The following is an 18639-nucleotide window of genomic DNA, read 5'->3' as shown; positions in this document are numbered from 1 at the left end:
TGGTCAAAACCAAATATTTTCACACACGCATTGTTAACATACCCATATAACAAATGACATTATGGTGCCATAAACCTCCATGTGAAGGAAGTCAGGAGAAGTGGCGTCACTTTTATGACAGCAGAGGCGCAGCAATAAGCAGCGTGTCCACATGGTGTTTTCACTGGGAAAAGCTGGGTGTGATTTGTTTGAAGCCTGCAGAGGTTGAACAGCAGCAGCTCTAAACCTTCACAGATCTGATTTGCACACATCTCACCACAGATTGTGCTCATACAGTAAGAGGAGGTGGGTTAAGTCACAAAAAGGACAGGAGCTTTTTTTTTTCCCCAATCAGTTTTAATGTGGGAAAAAACATTCACACATTTATTCCATCTAGTCTGATACCCTCTAGAGTGTATATATTATACATGTCCATGTCTGTCAGTGTGTCTGGGTTTTAAACATCCGGACTAAGTTCAGAAGGTCCTGTTCCTGTAGGCCGAGCTCCTCCATCAGCGTGTTCAAATACGCCACCGATGCTGGCGTCTCCAAGGCTTCTCGCACCACCGGAGAAATTTCGGACAACCTGAAACACAAAGTCACACAATCATCGCACACTGTCTGACCAGGATACACTTTGAAAAATATTTCACAGGCATAAATACAAGTTTTCTGCCTTATTCATAAAAAATAAAAATAAAAATACATTTGGAAAAGTACAGGAAAGTGATCTTTTTCAATAAATCCTTTTTAAATGAAAAGAATCTGGAATGACACAATTGTACAACATAACATACCACACATCATAAAAAGAATCAAACATTCACATGCTCATAAATATATGAACATTATACATACAAGAACACAAAGTATAAAACTGTCTTTAAACAGAAAAGCGGCATCTTTAATAGATAAAGTTCAGCTCTAATTTAGATCTTTTTCAAGACAGGATACACTTCACTATGGCACACAGTGCTGACCTGACCGTTCAGGTCGCTCTGAAAGTAAACAGGTGAACTGAGTCATCTGGATAACTTTGCTGAGTAAAACACAGATTTGAAGGGGCTCTAGTTTCGGTCAGAGCTGTTGATCAGATAACTCAGCAAACCTGCTCAATGGTTACATGACTGTGTTTACACGCACACGGGTGTCCTGGTTTTAAATCTTATCTATTACATGACATTTATATGGAGCATAATAAACCTGGTATTTCATCTTCCTGTACATATGATCACAACAGTATCCAGGTTCTGATTTTTCTGCCTGTGTGCAGCCACACTTTGATTCTTCAACATCTCGGCAGCTTTACGGAGAACGTTCCGAGACCAGGATCAGGTGTTTAACGGTCCATGTTTCTAAAAACATTAGTGAGGGCCACGAGAGCCTAATCACTTCACTGCTGTGTTTTTATTCTTATATTCTTGTTTTTGTACCTGTATTCTTGTGTGGATTAGTGTTTTGTATGTGTCATGTAAGCCACTGGAGGCCTACATTTCCCTCAGGATTAATAAATATCCATCTTTCTCTTTATGCTTGTATGTGAAAGACTCCATGAAAACCAGAATCATCCCATAATTTCTGAACTTCATGTAAAAACCTGACAGAATGAGATGAAACAAATTACTAGAGTCTCATATCGGCGCATATATGTTGTTGTATGTGCACAATATGTGGGAAAAAAAGGTCCTTGGGGGGGATTTATAAATATTACATTCCCAGCAAACTTCCTTGTTTCAGTCTGCTGATATTATTTTGGGCAATAAAGTTTGAACTAAAAAATATCCTGCCTCCAGTACATACTTGACTTTGTCTCAGACGTTTGATGACCACATTTGACAATTACAAAAAATGTGTTTGTGTAAGTATTCTGTCTATAAGAACATCAGCAAATTTATCGATGACGGACTTATTACACATTCTAATATCTGTATTTACATGTATAATCCAGTATATGTCGGATTTACAGATTACAATCCATATTTATGTTTATTTTTTAAGATGTTGTCAATCCTAAAAAAGATGGACATTAAATAATCGTCTTCGATACCTCCAGTGTTTTGAAAATGCCTCATACACACACAAAAAGGGCTAACTGCACGTTCACACATCCAGCCAAGTGTGGATTGTAGCTGTGAGTGTTTCTAGCTGCACGGGCACAGTAAGTCTTAAGTGACGGTCTGGTGCTGCTGCTGACACAGTTGCAACAAAGGCTGGACATTATACATTGCATGAAGGTGTTTTCAATATAGCAGGGTTGTTGGTTAGATTGCATATTTCAGTTGGTGTAGCTAATAAACTGGCATCTGAAGAAACTGACAATTTTTTTTATCTATTTATCTGCAGACTATTAACCGATTCATTGTTTAGTCTACTAATTGTCAAAAAATGCTCATCACAGTTTCTCATAGCTCAAACTGACATCTTCAAATCACTTCTTTTGTCCAACAAACAAACCAAAACCTCTGCATTTACTGTCAAACATGTCATTGTGTTTGACATTTTTGCTTTAAAAATCACTCAAATGATTAATATCAAAATAGTCAGCGATTTATTTTCTTTAGATCAGCTAATGGAGAAATCCTTGTTGCTCCATTTATGATCTATTAAATCAGCACAGATAACATCCTTATGTAAAGAGTGTTTACCTGCTGTCTTAAACCCACTGTGGGCAACCTTTGGGCTGATCTCTGTCACCTCTCCCCTCCCCCCTCCCCCGCTACCTGTCCTGTCTACCTGTGTGGAGGTGCACTGCTGGTTAATCTCCGGTTCACCCCAGGGTCTAGTGTTGCAGGGGGGGCATCCATTATTCAGCTGGCCTCAACAAAGGAGGCCAGACTAGCTCCACAGCTGCCGTGCAGCAGATAGATAAGACAGCACACCAAATTATTCATGATGGAGGAATGGCAGGATGGACAGGCTTGAAGTGAAATGGGAACTAATGAAATCATAGAGCACCAGTGGGACATGTGATGAAAAAGAAAAAGGGCCGATTATCACAGACGGATCACATAAAAGCTAATTGTCAAAAATGGCTGAACATGCAAGAAATGTACATCGTCAGTTAGACAAACTCTAATCTTAAAATCAAAAATTTCACCTAAATTGTGTGAAAATTGGAGTGCATGGGAAGCAAATCTTGTGGTTTTTCACCAGAAAAATATTTTTTCACAATATGTTTTCATTGTTTCATTCCTAATAAGAACTGAGCATGTGAGGGATAATTGTGTGAAATCAGATTTATCTATAACTTGATGTTTGACAAACTTAATTTAGCTGAAAAACTCCACAACAGATTGAAGTCAAACACATTAGTCTGTCACATTTACAACCTAAGGATTTTTTTGCGGTTTTGTCTGAGGGAAGAGTTAACAGTCACAAGGCGCCCTTGCTCTAAGAGTTGAAGGTTTGTGTCACCTACTGCCTCTCAAGCTTCACAACACTTACTGTATTCTTTTGTTAAGCTCACAATGGAAGTTATGATATTGATGCAAACTGACCTGGGGTCACTCAGGGAGTCATAAATCAGAGTCAGTCGGGCATCAGGTGGTAGTTTTCCCAGCCGGGGCAGTTTAAATTGCTAATTTTGCTTGGATGTATACAGAGGAAATATTGTATGTGTGTGTGTGTGTGTGTGTGTTTAACTCTAGAGTGTACAGGGCTGTCTGTGTGTGCCTTCTGTCCCACATCACGGATCTGGAGAGGGGCAATCAGGTGGAGATAAGGCCATGAGGCGTCTGTGTGTACTTAGACGGGAGCAGCACGGAACTGTCCATGAACTGCCAGCAGTGGACACACAGACACACACACACACACACACACACACACACACACACACACACACACACACACACACCACACACACCATATGGCATGAACTTGGACAATGCCACACCACACAGCGTCTTGTCAAATGCACCTTGAAGCTTTGAAGCTGAAAGTGAATCCAAGTCACAGTTGGGAAATCTAATTGTTTTCCTCTCTGAATGAAGAACACGATCGTTGTGTAAAACCGCACCAAGCTGTTGCTTTGATTTGAGCACAGAATCAATCTGTTGATGAAACCTTAAATTGAAGCACAACACTTAACACGATGTCAGTTTTAGTTCAAAAGTGTATATGTGGGCTGTTTTCTCAACTATTTTCTGGACATTTGGCTGCTATGTATAAAGTTTATCTCGTCCTTTTTACGCTGCAATTGACTTTTTAAAAAAAAACACTGAAGCCATGTACTCACACAAAAACAGTTAACACATTTAGGCGGTGAAGAAAATTGTTTTTGAGTTTGCTGACAGGGTGTTTTTCCTGGGAAACAACGGCTCTTAATTTTCTTGTCATAGATTGTCACATTCACACATACAGACACACACTGTAAACTTACAGATGGAGGAGCACGACGGCGATCAGGGTCCACTCTGGAGTTTTATGGATGATGTTAGTGTTGGTGAACCTGCGGTGGTAAGAAAACAGAGTGACCAACAGGTCAGTCACAACTTAAATATTTTGTTAATGTGTTGCAAATAAATCTCACAACAGAACATACGTGAACATACACATAACATTAGGTAGGAGCAACCTTCTCTATGCAGGTGACAAAAATCTCCTGATTCTGATCATAAGCAAACTGGGAAAACAAAACGTGCACAAGGCCGGACCAACCACCACAAACACTGGCTGCTTCAATAGTGCACTGATGAATGTTTGTGTGACAGCGCTGTGAATATTCTTTGGTTTCAGCCTCTCGTCAGCGGGGCCTCTGACAGCAGAAAGAGAATTCCTGGAAGCAGGGCTCTGGAGTTGTAACTCACTACACAGTGATTTAATAGCACTCCTGCTGAAAACATCCTAAGCAGCCAATGGGAACACAGAGCTACGTCTGTGACAGGAAATGCTCAGTGTGGTCCTAGTTTGAAAGTTGTTTTTAACTACCATACTGACAACTACTGGCCGAAGAAAATATTCATTACATTATGATTATGTGACAAATACCAGATTACAGGGCTATAATGTTCCAGTAACAGCACACAGCTATGTGAAGCTAGAAAGGTGGCAGGGTCCGCCACATATAAACAAAGTAAAACAGTATGAAATTGTATTGTCCTTTAAGGTCAGTTTATTTATTCAGTTATTTGAACTAGGAGAGTTTGATTTTTTTCTGATTAAACTTTCTGCCCCAAAACGACATACTGCACCTTTAAACTCACCAGTTCTAGGATCAAGATCAAAATGTACTCATCCATAGATTCCAGCAACCTAAATATGACTGATCTATTATTTATTTATATACAATATACTGAATATGTAATAAAATGTTAAACTATAGTTCAATTCCTTTTTGATCTAGTATCTGGTAGATGGTGATACTAGATCAAAAAGCCTCCTGTGCAACAAAAATTGGTATTGATATGACAGAAAAGCACATGCCAAAAATTACCTATCAACAAAGACATGTGCACTGTCACATCATGGACAGTGCTTCCGTCACAGCAGACATTTTGACTAGTCAGAGCAGGGAAAAGCACAGGTGTAACGCATCACATTAATGACGGCTCTGTTACATTAAGTGTCCCAGTAAGCCAGCATGCACAACACCAAGGTCCTGGAACTAAAGCACCAAAATACAATATACCTATAATACCTATTTTAAACTTACCCTGTGTTTTTCACTTGCTATGACATGTTAAAATAAGAAAAAAGGCTGTGAAAAAAACAATATATACAGTCAATTAAACTCCTGTGGTTGTCATGTTTTGTGTTGGCCTGCAGGGGGCACCAGAGTTCATCATCAAATCCTCCCACACTGTCGGAATTTACATAAAACCTGTTTGTTGATTATAGGTTAAAACACTCAGTGCAGTATAACAAGTTTCAATGTCCAAAATGTTGCTGTGACTTTGTTCATTTCACTACCATTTAAGAATAAAGACTTTATCTGTACAATATAAGTACATGACAGAATCATGAAATAGCTCTTAGGAAGGCTAAAAAAACTCAAAGTCAGGGTTTACCTTACATATTTCTAACTAACGTAGAGGTACAGTCCTGTCTCATGAACATAACAGAATGTGTCTACTGTACTGCAGACATGCAACAGTGAAGAAATGTACAGTCATTCTGTAGGTCAGGCGGAGCTGTTTGACCTGGGACTGTACCTTTAAGTGCGTTGATGTGAAGGACAATTTCTGTGACTTTGGTGAGTTTAGGCGTAGCCAGTATGTTTAAATCGAACCCTGTGTGTGTAACTGTGTGACCTTAACAAGCGGGCCTGCAGAGAGAGAGAGGAGTGTGTACTTGTGCTGCACTGACCTGAATGTCCTGACCAGGTTGTTCAGGTCAGTGGAGACGTCACTCATGTTGAGACGCAGAGGACCGATGATGTTTTTGAGGCTGCACGACACAGAGACAAAAGATGAGGGACAGAGAGACAAACACAACACAATTATTTCTGTCAAATCATTTGTGCTATCAAGGGGAGCTAAGATGGTTTGAACATAAACAATAAATACTTTGCATGTGAATTTAAGTTTATTGACAATAGCGTTCATAAAAACTGTACATAATTCTGTAAATGTATGCATCAAAAGGAGGAAGAATGACATTGCCAGGGCCCAGCAGCTTCTTTAACACAGCGCCCTCGCACTAAAAAGCTCATGACTACATAATGAACTGTTACCAGTTTGAACCTGGTATCTCTGGATTAGTAACAGGGCTGCAACAATCAGTCGATTAACTGATCAAAAGAAAATCAACTGCGAAGTATTTGTGTAATTGATTAAATGTTTGTAATTTTTCAAGCAAAAATGATAATAATTTGCTTCTTAAATGTCAGATTTTGTTGCTTAATCAGTCTTAAATCTAATCTAACTGAGACTAAAGCTGCAATGATCAGTTGATTAACTGATAAATTGATCAAAAGTAGATTAGTTTCAGTAATTTTTCAGGCAAAAAAGTGAAATATTTGCCGTTTCCAGCTTCTTAAATGTGATGATTTGCTTGTTTTTCTTTGTTATTTGAAATAGAAAATGACACTTCTTTGGGTTTTTGGCTGTTGGTTGGAAAAAATAACTAATCTGAAGACGTAATTCTGGGCTCTAGGAAATTGTGATGAGAATTTTTAACAATTTCTTGAATTCTTTTAGACTAATCGATTAATCATGACAATAATCTGTAGATAAAAAATTTAAAAAGGTAATAATCGCTAATTGAAGCCCTAATTGCAGGCAAAGCAGCAAACAGGACATATGTCCAAAGCTGAAATAGTACATAAATTAGTTAATCAAAGTTTTTGGACATAAACACGCATCGGTGTCAATAAAATATGCATAAAAATCTGCAAAGGTAATACGAGACACAAGTTTACTCACAAATGAAAACACACACATACCAGCTAGTGAGCTTCTCCACAGTGATCCGTTTCTGGATGAGGTGCTGAGAATGAGAGTCAACGAGGGGCAGAACTGGATCCCTCGCACTCTGGTCCTGGACTGTCACCTGGTGGGGAAACAATCGAGATGTGTGGGAGAACATTAACACCAGTGTCTCCCTGTGATTCACGATCATCCTCTTTTTTTCTGCCTCCGCCACTCACCTCGTCTCCCTGTGGCCCCTCCACCTCCTCAGACACAATCCAAGTCCCCTTATAAAACTCCTTGACTCTGAGCTCTAGCTGCTGGCTCTCCTTCCGCAGCGTCTCGTAGTCTGGAGCTGCAGATGACGCTCTCTTCTGCAACCTGCCATCATGCCCTTCTGAATCCTCATTAGTCACCTCGTCATCCAGGTCATCTTCATCCAGTTCCTCCTCTTTTTCTTCCTTGACATCATCTGAAGGAGATCTTAGTGAATGACCAGCGCCGTACAGAAACGTCAGAGTCACATAAGTGCTCCATTCCTTTAATGTTCTCCTCAGGCACTCGAGGAGATTCAGTCGTATGGAATCAGGTTTGACTCCAGCAGCCGTGTGGTTCTTGAGTAGATCTCGGAGCCCCGCTGCGCCTCTCTTACTCATGCCCACCTGGGTGATGTTGAGGTTGGTCAATGCCGTGTTGTGGCTTTCCTGATCGGGGTGGATCGGAGTTGAAGAAGGGAGATGTTTGCCTTCTGTTGAGGGGTTTGACTGTTGACATTGTCGACGAGTAAGTGCTTCTGCTTGCGTGGCCGTTGAATCAACAGGCAGGGGAGCAGTTTGAGGGACTGTCTCAGATAAACTGCACAAATTCAGCTTTATTGTAGCCTCTGCCACAGTGGGTTCCTCAGGCTTCTCTAACACCTGTTCCCTTTCATGTTTGTCTGTGTCTAATGACACTTTGGCTGTTTCTGCGTCGGTTCCTGTTTTACATGAAACCGACTCCTGGCGATTCACATCTTCTCTGATTCTTCCCTCCGTCTCTGCATCCCCATTTCGATGGCCACCAACTTCCACTTTATCTCCCTTGCTCCTCTGTGTCTTTCCTGTTTTCGTCTTCCCTCGTTCACCTTTGGGGTCTTCATCTGTCCGTTTTGGCAGGTCGCCCCAGTGCACTCTGGGTCCCTGCCGCTGGGAGACAACACTGGAAACAAACTCCTGCTCCTGCTCAATGTCGCTGCTTTCACTGTGGCTGAGGTTGGCTGCTGCAGATTGCTGCTGAGAGCTGTGAGGGTCTTCGCTTTGAGCAGCCAGCGGGTCCTCGATGTCCTTTTCCTGTAGAGGCCTCTCTGCCAGCAACACCTCCTCACCAAAGCTCCCACTGAACACACGTGGTTAAACTGAATTAGTTAGGTGAAGCGGCTATTTAAAAAGACATATGACACTAAAATATTCACTGTGGAACATCAACACACAATACATACCCATCTCCTTTCTTCATCAATTTAATTTCTTGAGGACTGTCAGTGAGAGAGAACGTTAACACAAAGTCTGAATATGTAAAACATGATCAAATTCAACAATCAGTTCATAGTTGTGAGATTGGAACAGCACACATACCTCTCATGCTGCCTGAGCCAAAGAGGTGTGTGCGATATTTGCAGCTCAAACTCTTTGGAGGCTTTATAGCAGAAGTTACTGCAGAAACACTAATCACAAGAGAGGGATGCACACATAATATCTATTATTATGATTATGAACTCTTTAACAATAAATGGGTTTATGTGTAAAATGGAATTTGTTTAATGCACACTTAGCAGCACTTACTTTGCGCTCTGTGATGTCATAAACCTTGTTTGTCTTAGTTGAAATCTTATACTTTTGAGTCAGGACCTATGAAATGAGCAGCAGTGTTGAGAGAACATATTAGAAGCATAAAATATGAGACACAAAAACATTTATTGCTTGTAAACACTGACACAAAGGGTCTTACCTTGCCCAGTTTATTTGGGCATAGGGGATAACCACACAGTTTAGCAATGAATCGCTCCTCTATAGCATCTTTGTAGTTAGCAGGAGTAATGAGTCTTGCCTGTGAAGAGACAAGGTTAGAAATCGTGTCAACATGGGAAACACCTAATTAGTCAGGATGGAAATAAACCGGCAATCGAGTTGACCAGTAGACAAGTATTGGAATGGCTAGGCAGTGACACAAAAGTACAAGAACCAAGGTGTGACAGGAAGTAATAACACAACAGAAACAGACAGACATGACAGAAAATTCCCTGTCTAGTCAGACCGCAGACCAAAGACAACCTCACACTTCAATCATAATGTCCAGAAGAAGTTTCTAATATGTTAACGATTAAGGGACGGGCTGTGACCCGAAGCTTCAGTTGGTTGGCTGCAAAAGTGAACTCTGTGATACATACACAATCAACGAGGAAGTCTTCAGTGACACTGTCCTCCAGGAGACGCTCCACCACCTTCACCGCTCTTTTCTCTAAGTCCAGCTTCTCCCTTAACTTCTCCTTTACCAACTCCCTCCTGAAACAAGATGCAGTACGCACATTAGGGAAATGTTACTTTTTGACATGTACTGTTACTAAGGGTTTGGAGTAGTGAGCTACATGTAATGAAACTTGTTATTCAATGGTAAAAATAAAGGAATGATCTTTTATTTCTATTTTAACCTTGTTTATTTACTGTAATCCAATACCGACATCTCTTAAGCTTTCCAATGAATAGTGAGGTAATTTTACAGTATGGTCTTAAAATAATATCACTGTATTTCTAGGCTGTATCACACTATCCAATACATATCTCAGTTATTTGAATTTATTTGATTAGGCGTCAAATCACAATGTTTTTGACTTAACACCTCGATATAAATACTGTGACATCATTGTAAGGATGACATTAGTGCTTTTACAAAACATTGACAACACAATGAGATTTTGATAAATAATCATTGTTAATGTGGTTATCATGACTACGTGGGTAAAGGCAAGTATTACCAAGATGAACTGTCTGGTACGTTTATAAAATTACATCACTTTACTGTAATCCAGCCTTTAAAACAAGGAAAAGACAAAACTTGTCATATTGTGATATCACGGTATCCAAAATCTCAGACGTGTATAATCTCAGATCAAGATAACAATATATATTATATATACTGGCCAGCGACTTTTGTGTATCATTCCATGTTATGATTTCCTATCACATGTACACTTTCAATTTGATCTTGTGTTTACAGAGTAGTTCTATGTGTCTTTGGTTAACCAAACTAGAGTTATCCCTGGACTAGCTTTTGCAAAGTAGCGTCCCCTACACTGTTTTGTTCTTTATTTTCTCTACATAATGGATTCAAGTAGAGTAAGATAAATATCCTACAGCCAAACCACAGTCTTTTTTAAGTATGAGTGTATGATATGATATATTAGCTAGACAGTATTAATGAAAACAACTCTAGCATCCTGAGAAAAGATGCTCGTGCACACCTTCTTGCTTCTTCTTCAGCTGTCAATGCCTTGATGCGTTTTTCACCTGCCATACACACAACAACATGGTTAAAATGCAAACAGGATTGTTTAATGTCTCCTATTAACATGAGACCAGGTAGTTATCAGTTAGCAGTCAATGGGCCACTAGCTCCAGAAAGAACCAGAGTATGACACCGAAACATGTTATAACTCCTTTTTGACCACCGTAAGGCTGTACCAAATATTCGAAAAAACTAATGTTATCATGAAATAACAATTTCTTAATGTAAACTAACCTTTTTTAGGGGCTCTTGCAGAGCCTTTGCTCCTTCGTCTCTCCTCTACCTCCATGCTGTTTGTATCTACTTCCACTCCGGCCGATGACGTATTTCATTCTACGGCGAGGCCAATAGGACAATCCGGGCGTCGTTAGCACTGTCACCGGGTAGCGCGTGGTACTTTCACCGGGCTGTTATGGACATGTAGTGAGTTACTGAGGTGGGTATCTGCCTCACTACTCTCATGTTTTATCACTTTCATATTTGGCTACAGTCTTAACTGTTTGTGACGGTGTTTTGAGAGCTAGTTAGCACAAGAAGATGTTTGTTTCCTGTCCAACGGCTAAGCTAATTCAGAGTAAAAGACTAGCATTCATTGTGCTCTCCTCTGTTTACAGCAGACTGTCCAGGCTTATCTGACCTTAACAGTATCATACCCGAACCACTCGATTATCTGGGAGTGTATGTGCTTTCTTTTGATACGAAGTCTCCTGTCTGTTTTAGGAGGACTGCTGTGTGAACATAAAGCCCACCTGAAGACAGCAGCGATGGCTCTGGAGCAGTTCAGTGATGTGGTCCAGAGATGTGTGAGTACTTCAGGTGACAGGAGGTGGTTCAGTAAACCACAGGCGGCCCTTTACATGCGTCCATACCTCACACATCATCGTCACTCACCACCACCCATGTCTCCCATGAAATCCAGTTCAAATATTTAGTACAAGTCACTCTGAGTGTTTTCATAAAGTGGGCAATAATGGTATTCTTGTCCTTTCTTTGTTTGGTTTATTCCATCATGAAAACAAAGAGAGTTTGTTTATTTAGGCATACAAAAAAAAGTCAATAAAGGTCTTTCTCTTCTTATTAGAATTTCTTTCCTGAAACTAGGGATTGCAGCACCTTTAACTGTAAATCTGTAAAATGTCATCAAATTGTGCAAAATGGGCATCACAATTTCCCAGATCCCAAAGTGAGCTTTTCAGCTTGCTGGCTTATGTCCAGTCAGTTGTCCAAAACCTCAAATGTACTCACTTCTTTGAAATAAAAGCAGCAAACACTTGAAGGTGAAAACAGGCACTTTTACCTTAAGAAACATTGTTGATTAATTGTCAAGTTTCCCTTTTTTTTTTTAAACAATAATTTGCTTCAACAATACATCTGTGTTTATTCTCTCTTTTTTTTTAACCTTTTCTTTGTCTCTCTGTCACGCAGCAAGCCCTCCCTGATGACAGCTACACCACCGAGGATCATGACGTCTTCACGATCGCAGGTCGGACCTGCATCGAGGAGGGAAACAGTGCACAGGTCCTCAGTATTGTCCTGGATGAAAAGAATCAGGTATGTAGCTCAAAACCGAGCCCTGTTTCGACATTAAGACTCCTCCATAACTGTTGCACTGTATAACCCTCCTCTAATTTGCTCTCTGTAGGACATAGTGAGATGTATGGGTTGGAATCTGCTGCCGCCCTTAATCCAGGTTCTGCTGAAGAAAGAAGACAAGCACCTTTCTCAGTGCCTGGCTGTTTTCAACCACCTGCTGAAGGTCTGTTCATGTCAGGAATGCACTAATATGATTCTTTGTTTGATATGAAATAAAACATTAGTCATAATTTAATGAATCTAGCAGTTTGTTGCAATAAAAAAAAATTATTTTACGCCTTTGTTGTGGTTTTCCAGACCTGCAGACCCAAAGAGCTGCTGATTGGCCTGTTGGAGCAGCTGGAGCACGATGACCCTTACTCCACAGCAGAGAGCCTCCACCTTCTGCTGAACCCTCTGCAGAAGGGTAAATAACATCTCTTAAGATATTTTTTTTTGTCAACATGTCAACTCAAATGATGTCATCTCCATCGTTCCACCTCATCTGTCGTCCTCTCAGTGCTGCTGTGTCTGGGCAGCAGTAAGGCGTCGTCTCTGGGCATGACCCTGTCCTCTGTGCTGGACCAGGTGACCAAACTGCCTCTACCTCACACAAAGGAGCAAGAGGAGGATGACGTCTTCTTTCTTTGTCGCTGCTGCACCGATCTGACCGACTTTGTCAGACCCTTTGTCCAGGAGGCCAGGCAAAACAACCTGAACAGCAAGGCAGGATGTGAGAGCGGGGACAAAATGGCGGGTGAACAGGACAGGGGGAAAGAGGACGAGCTGCGGACGGAACTGCTGAAGTTGTGAGTGGGAAATCTGAAATGTGCCAAGTATATGAATCCTGATACTGATGTCTCATTGTGATTTCTCATATTTTCCTGTTCTGCAGCTGTATGAAGACTCTGAGTCACCCTCTGCTGGAGGTACAACTCAAGGATCCAGACACTCTGGCTGTGTCTCCCCTCAGGAACTTCGCCACTGAGATTTTGGTATTAATGCACCATGAAGAGCTGATGCTATTCTGTAACTTTTGTGTAAATGTTGGGTTGGGTCCTGTAGTTTTGACTGCTTTCTACTTGTGCTTGGGCCTGTTGGATGTTGTGTTAATGGTTGTGTTAATTGTTTCTCTTGTGTGTTTTATACAGAACAGCCTCAGCGCTATCGGAGAGCCCCTCCCCAGTCTGGTGTACCAACCTCTGCTGAAGAGAAAACAGGTTCCAGGGTTTCTGGAGGAGGAAGTGCGTTACCCCAAAGAGTCCTTAGCCAGCCTGGCTCACCTTGTGTTTGTCCATCACTTGGCTTCAGATACATTCCCAAGTGTTTTCAGGTAAGTTAGAGAAACAAAATGTATTATCACAAAGGACTTGGACACTGATATACTGTCCGTGTTTCTTCAAATGTAGCTTTAGATGGGGTGCTGTTTAGCTTAGTTGGTAGAGCGCGCGTCCCATGTGCTGAGGCTCTGCAGCGGACCCGGGGTCGACTCCCGGGCCTGGGTCCCTTTGCTGCATGTCACTCCCCCTCTCTCTCCCTCCCTGTTTCCTGTCATATCTTCAGCTATTCTATCAATAAAGCCATAAAAGGCCAAAAAAAAAAATAATCTAGCTTTAGATGAGCATAGGACTGTGCTGATGATGATTCATACAGAATTCAGTATTAAATGTTAATCCTGTGGACTCTCTGTGTTTACAGCCCTGTGTTTTCTCTGCGCTGTAATATGGAGCACATTTGCCTCCTCCTGTCCAGGTGAATACAACAAACAGTGTTACTGTTTTGTGTTTTGTAGGTGCGCACAATACATATAAAGTATATAATGGCAAAGTTTGGCAACCAGCCGCCGACATCTGAATATTTGTAGTATATGTCATTTATTGTTGGATCAAATTCATAAAAAGTGTTAAATTTAAATATTTCTATTTAGAGCTCAATGAAGAAGAGCATTTTAATTCAAGTTTTTTTTAGAAATGTGTTGTAGAGCCAATTATTTTTGGCAAAGATAATTTGCAAATAACCGTAACACTATAAAATGGCAGAAAATATACTCTAGTGAAGACGTTCACAGTTGTCCTAATTAATTTTTCTTTTCAATGGTGAGCTGGGATCGTTGTCACATATATATTTATTTATATGAATTACTGAAGGTATCCCACTGAAATTTTTATTTGAATATTATTTATTAATTTATGTTAAGTTTATTGAACTTGTCCAACTGTCTCTCCGTCCTTTTGTGTGGATATAGTATATGTTATCATATCATCATGTGTTTATTTGTTCTTGCCTGAATAACAGTAAAAGATACAGTATGACCACTGTAAAGGATAAACTCTGAATTACATTTTATTGACAGAACTGATGAGTCCAGGATTCAGAAAGGACTGGTGAGTTAAACTGGAAGTTATATATGTTTTGGGATATTTGTGTTGTGTTTCAAATATTTCTCAGCTGATAAAGTCACAAAAGACAGAATTTGCTATGACGTACAACGCTGAAGAACGATCTGATAAAATATTGTGAAAACGTTTTTTGGGTGATTAAGAGTAGCTCATACTTTTGATTTTCATCCTTGCCTTGACTGAGGGTCCTTAGAACTATTTAAACATCCATTTCCTCAGTTCATCACAACAGATTTGATCATTTATTTACAAGACATAAAATAATGAGCCACGATATCAGGCCCATGAGGTTGTAAGCACTCTTTAATCACTCAAAACATTGCTTGATTGTTTGACTTGTACCTCTAATGGGGCAGATGATAAATGTTCAGACACTCTTCAGACTCAGCCTTTGTGACTGTAAACAATGCTTCGTTAGCCTCGGCTGTACTTCGGCGCAGATGTGCTACTGGTTTAACGCTAACCGACAGACTGACAGACGTCTCCATCCCTACATCCACGCAAGCAAAGGCATCAAGTGTAATTTTGTCAACTGACTGAATGTCGGAACATCTTGTGTGACGTTTGCATGTTTGCCGTCACGCAGGAGCTGTATGAGAAGAGTCTGGTGCGGTTGGAGGACGGCAGTCTGCCTGCAGATCTGCTGGAGATCAGAACTCTCCTCACAGTCCCTCAGGTGATCACAGTCATTCAGACGAAGCCCAGCTTGTACTCTGCTGTCACTCTCAGTGTTATGCTTTAGCTGGGGTGCATTTTATTAGGGTTGTTCCAATACTGGCACTTCAGCGTACTGGTATCACTTTACCTTACACTGTGTTAAGAGACAAATGTTTTATAAAAACATAAAATCAGGAAGATTAACAGTATCAAGCTTTTTTAAGTCACTCTTGAGGATATTCATGATTAGCTCGATAAAGAAAATCCACCAAAATCTACTTGACCTGTGTGTTTTTAGCCCTCCAATCCCTAATCAGAACATATTTGAATGTCGTGCTTAGTCACTGATTTCTCCCTTTGTTTGCAGAACTTGGTGAAGGTCATGACGATATGTCAGAGATATGATCTGGTAAGTCTTCACATTTGTAGATAATTTTGCACAAATGTAACATTAGCTTCTTTCAAAGCGTGCATTTATGTAGGTGAGATTGTTATGCCATAAATAATGGACAGTGACTTTTTCCTACTTTATCGATGGTATTTACACATCTGCTTTTTTGTCAACAGCGAACCAGAGGTCTGAAGGTGTTCCAGCTGAGCATTGATAAGTTTAACACTGAAGCAAAGTATAATTTCTTCCAGTAAGATCAACTTTCCTCTAAAAGTCATCAGAAATGTCTCTTTCTGTTCCACCCTCCGGTATATTGACTCTTACTTGTTGCCTTGTTTCAGGTACATGCTGAAAACCAGCAGTCACTCAGGAGTCGAAGGCTACATCATCAAAAACATCAAGAATCAGGTCGACTTTGCCCTGCAGGTGAGATGAGCGTTTGAATTTCTTGGTGGGCTGTCAAATCTGCCGCCATTTTCACAGGCGTTGATGGAGAAACTAAGAGCTAAATAACACACGGTGTCGACACAGAGTGTGGGTTGTAACTAAAGCTCTTTTGTAAACCAATGAAAATGAGTCAATTTCTGTCTTCAGGCAGGTAACAGCAACACCTGGTTTGAGGGAGTTCACCTGCTGCCATTGCTGCGTAAAGTTTTCATTCTACCAGACGGCCCAGAGACCGACCTCCTGCAGTACCTGGACAGGTCAGCACACATCAAATAACACCCCATCCATCTATTTTCTATACAACTTATCTTAGTCAGGTAGGCGGAAGGCAGGGTACATGAACAAGCTGTCTGTCTCTCACCGTTATATAAGATATATTTCAGCCAAACTGAGCTTCCTTACAGCGTGATTTCAAACATTCAACGTAATGTGCGTTAATTAATAAAGTTTGAACTAAATCAGCTTCAATGAGGTCGATACAGCTAAAATCTTAAAAGTCTCAAATTGAAGGATGTTATTTTTGATTTATAAAGCAGGTGTAGGTGCTATCGAAATACTTATTGTCTATCAAATAGTGACAGAAAGGTACCTTCAGTTAGGGCTCAGACAGCATGAAAAAACATTCACACCCATGAGATTCGCTTAAAATCAACAGTTCCACAGAGAAATGGCCTCAACGCGTATTGAAAAACGTTGCCTTAAAACTAGTCAGGATTGAAAATTTTAGGATAAGTTGGCTTCTTAGACACCTTTTTAATGTTGGCGTAAACAATCCAAACTCACTCAGTTAAATTAGATTTAAAAAAGAATCCGACAAAGCGGACAAATGGACTTTGATTCGGGATTGTGTTTCCAAAGTACTATTTTCAAGGTCTTCTTCTTTTTTGTTTAAACAGGATTATGGAGTCTCTGAACCTGCTGCGTTACCTCATCATCAGAGACAAAGTGACAGAGAACCAGGTGAGTATTACTGCAGGGGTATTAATCCCATCCAGTATATATCAGGGCACCCTTCCAGCAAAAAAAAAAAAACAGAAGCAGTGACAGTGAATGATGGTGTGATAGATTTTTTATTTTTAGTAATTAAGTTACCTGCCAGGAAACATTTTCCCAGTGTGTCAGTAGTCTCCACTCCTCATATTTTTCCTGCCGCTGATTCGATCTTGCAGACGGGGATCTGGACCGAGCTGTATAAAATAGAAGACACGTTCATGAAGCCGCTACGTGTTGGAGTGAACATGTCGAGAGCTCACTACGAGAGGGAGCTCCACAACACCATGGAGAGCAAGAAGAGCAAGGCCAAAGGTCTGACCAACACTCACATGATTCTATTTTCAGTTCCACTTTTCTCAAAACACTTAATAAGATTTCTATACACTGCAGAGCCTGTAAAAGGCGCAAATTTAAGTACAAAAAGTTATGTATATTGGAGTGTGAAAATATGAAATCCACATATTTTCTAGTAAATCTGCCTTTACTTTCAGTTGGGTAGTTGTTGAGATAAAGATATAAACGTCCTGCTTATCATGTGTGTCTTCCACAGAGGAGTCGGTGCTCTCTGTGTCCGTTGGTGACGAGAAGTTGCCAAACATGACATCAGAGTCACAGATTCAGGTCAGTCTCGTATTCATGTGACAATGAAACAGCACTCGATTGTGTGTTTGTGCTGCGCTGACCTGGTTGAATGTGAACGTGAATGTGTCCTTTCAGGCTCTGCACTCAGCCCTGCACACATTTGACATGATCGAGAGTGTGTTGGTGCGAATAGAGGAGCTCACCGAGGTGAAGGAGAGTCTTTAGACTCAGCCCCCAGAGGCCTGCCAACAGAGATCCTCATCATCTCAGGGCGTGAAAAAGAAAGCCTTCAGCTGTTCAAACTGTTAATGTGTTTTGTATAAAGAATATGTTAACAAATCAGTGTTATTTTGTGTTTCAAGTTGTTTTCAGCAGCAGTATTTAGAACTACGTGTATCTTTAAAATATGGAGTACAGTGTCCATAAAACATCTGTAATAAATAAAAAACTTTTGTACACACAGGTTATAAAGGTGCTGTGCTGTTTATTGTAAGTTAAGGAAGTTATTAATTACTATGAAAAACAAAGTAATAACAATACCAACGTAAAGAGTAATAAACAATTTACATCAACAGTGGAGTATTATTATTATTGTTAAATGGTTCATGTTATTACTACTTTCAGTGAACTTTAAGGACAGTCCCTCTTTTTGTGTAGAAAAAAAAATCTCTGGCCATTGTTTGCTCGTTTTTAATACATCTTTACATAACTACTATTTTAAAGAAAAAAAAAA

At 40.3% G+C, this 18639-nt stretch overlaps 2 protein-coding genes across 2 annotated transcripts; one reads left to right on the top strand and one right to left on the bottom strand.

Annotated features, from left to right (window-relative positions):
- Positions 1-316: 316 nt before the first annotated feature.
- rpap2 (RNA polymerase II associated protein 2) lies at positions 317-11200 on the bottom strand. Its single transcript, XM_030402979.1, has 12 exons — positions 11100-11200; positions 10822-10867; positions 9751-9865; positions 9312-9410; positions 9146-9211; positions 8939-9027; positions 8803-8838; positions 7565-8699; positions 7361-7467; positions 6283-6363; positions 4358-4426; positions 317-565 (listed from the first exon to the last, which is right to left on the bottom strand). The coding sequence occupies exons 1-12, from the start codon at positions 11152-11154 to the stop codon at positions 421-423; spliced, it is 2043 nt and encodes a 680-aa protein (XP_030258839.1). The 5' UTR covers positions 11155-11200; the 3' UTR covers positions 317-420.
- On the top strand, positions 11188-18371 carry glmna (glomulin, FKBP associated protein a). Its single transcript, XM_030402982.1, has 19 exons — positions 11188-11301; positions 11586-11668; positions 12291-12416; positions 12508-12621; positions 12756-12864; positions 12958-13246; positions 13333-13432; positions 13589-13770; positions 14136-14189; positions 14791-14821; positions 15423-15512; positions 15861-15902; positions 16061-16134; positions 16226-16310; positions 16479-16588; positions 17228-17291; positions 17501-17636; positions 17875-17945; positions 18042-18371. Exons 2-19 carry the CDS (start codon positions 11630-11632, stop codon positions 18129-18131), a joined length of 1806 nt encoding a protein of 601 aa, XP_030258842.1. The 5' UTR covers positions 11188-11301; positions 11586-11629; the 3' UTR covers positions 18132-18371.
- The last annotated feature ends 268 nt before the right edge of the window (positions 18372-18639 follow it).

This window comes from Sparus aurata, chromosome 21 (genome assembly GCF_900880675.1).
Source record: "Sparus aurata chromosome 21, fSpaAur1.1, whole genome shotgun sequence".
NCBI lineage: Eukaryota > Metazoa > Chordata > Actinopteri > Spariformes > Sparidae > Sparus > Sparus aurata.
The sequence above is the reverse complement of the archived record's forward strand: the minus strand, read 5'-3'. Positions and strand labels throughout refer to the sequence as shown.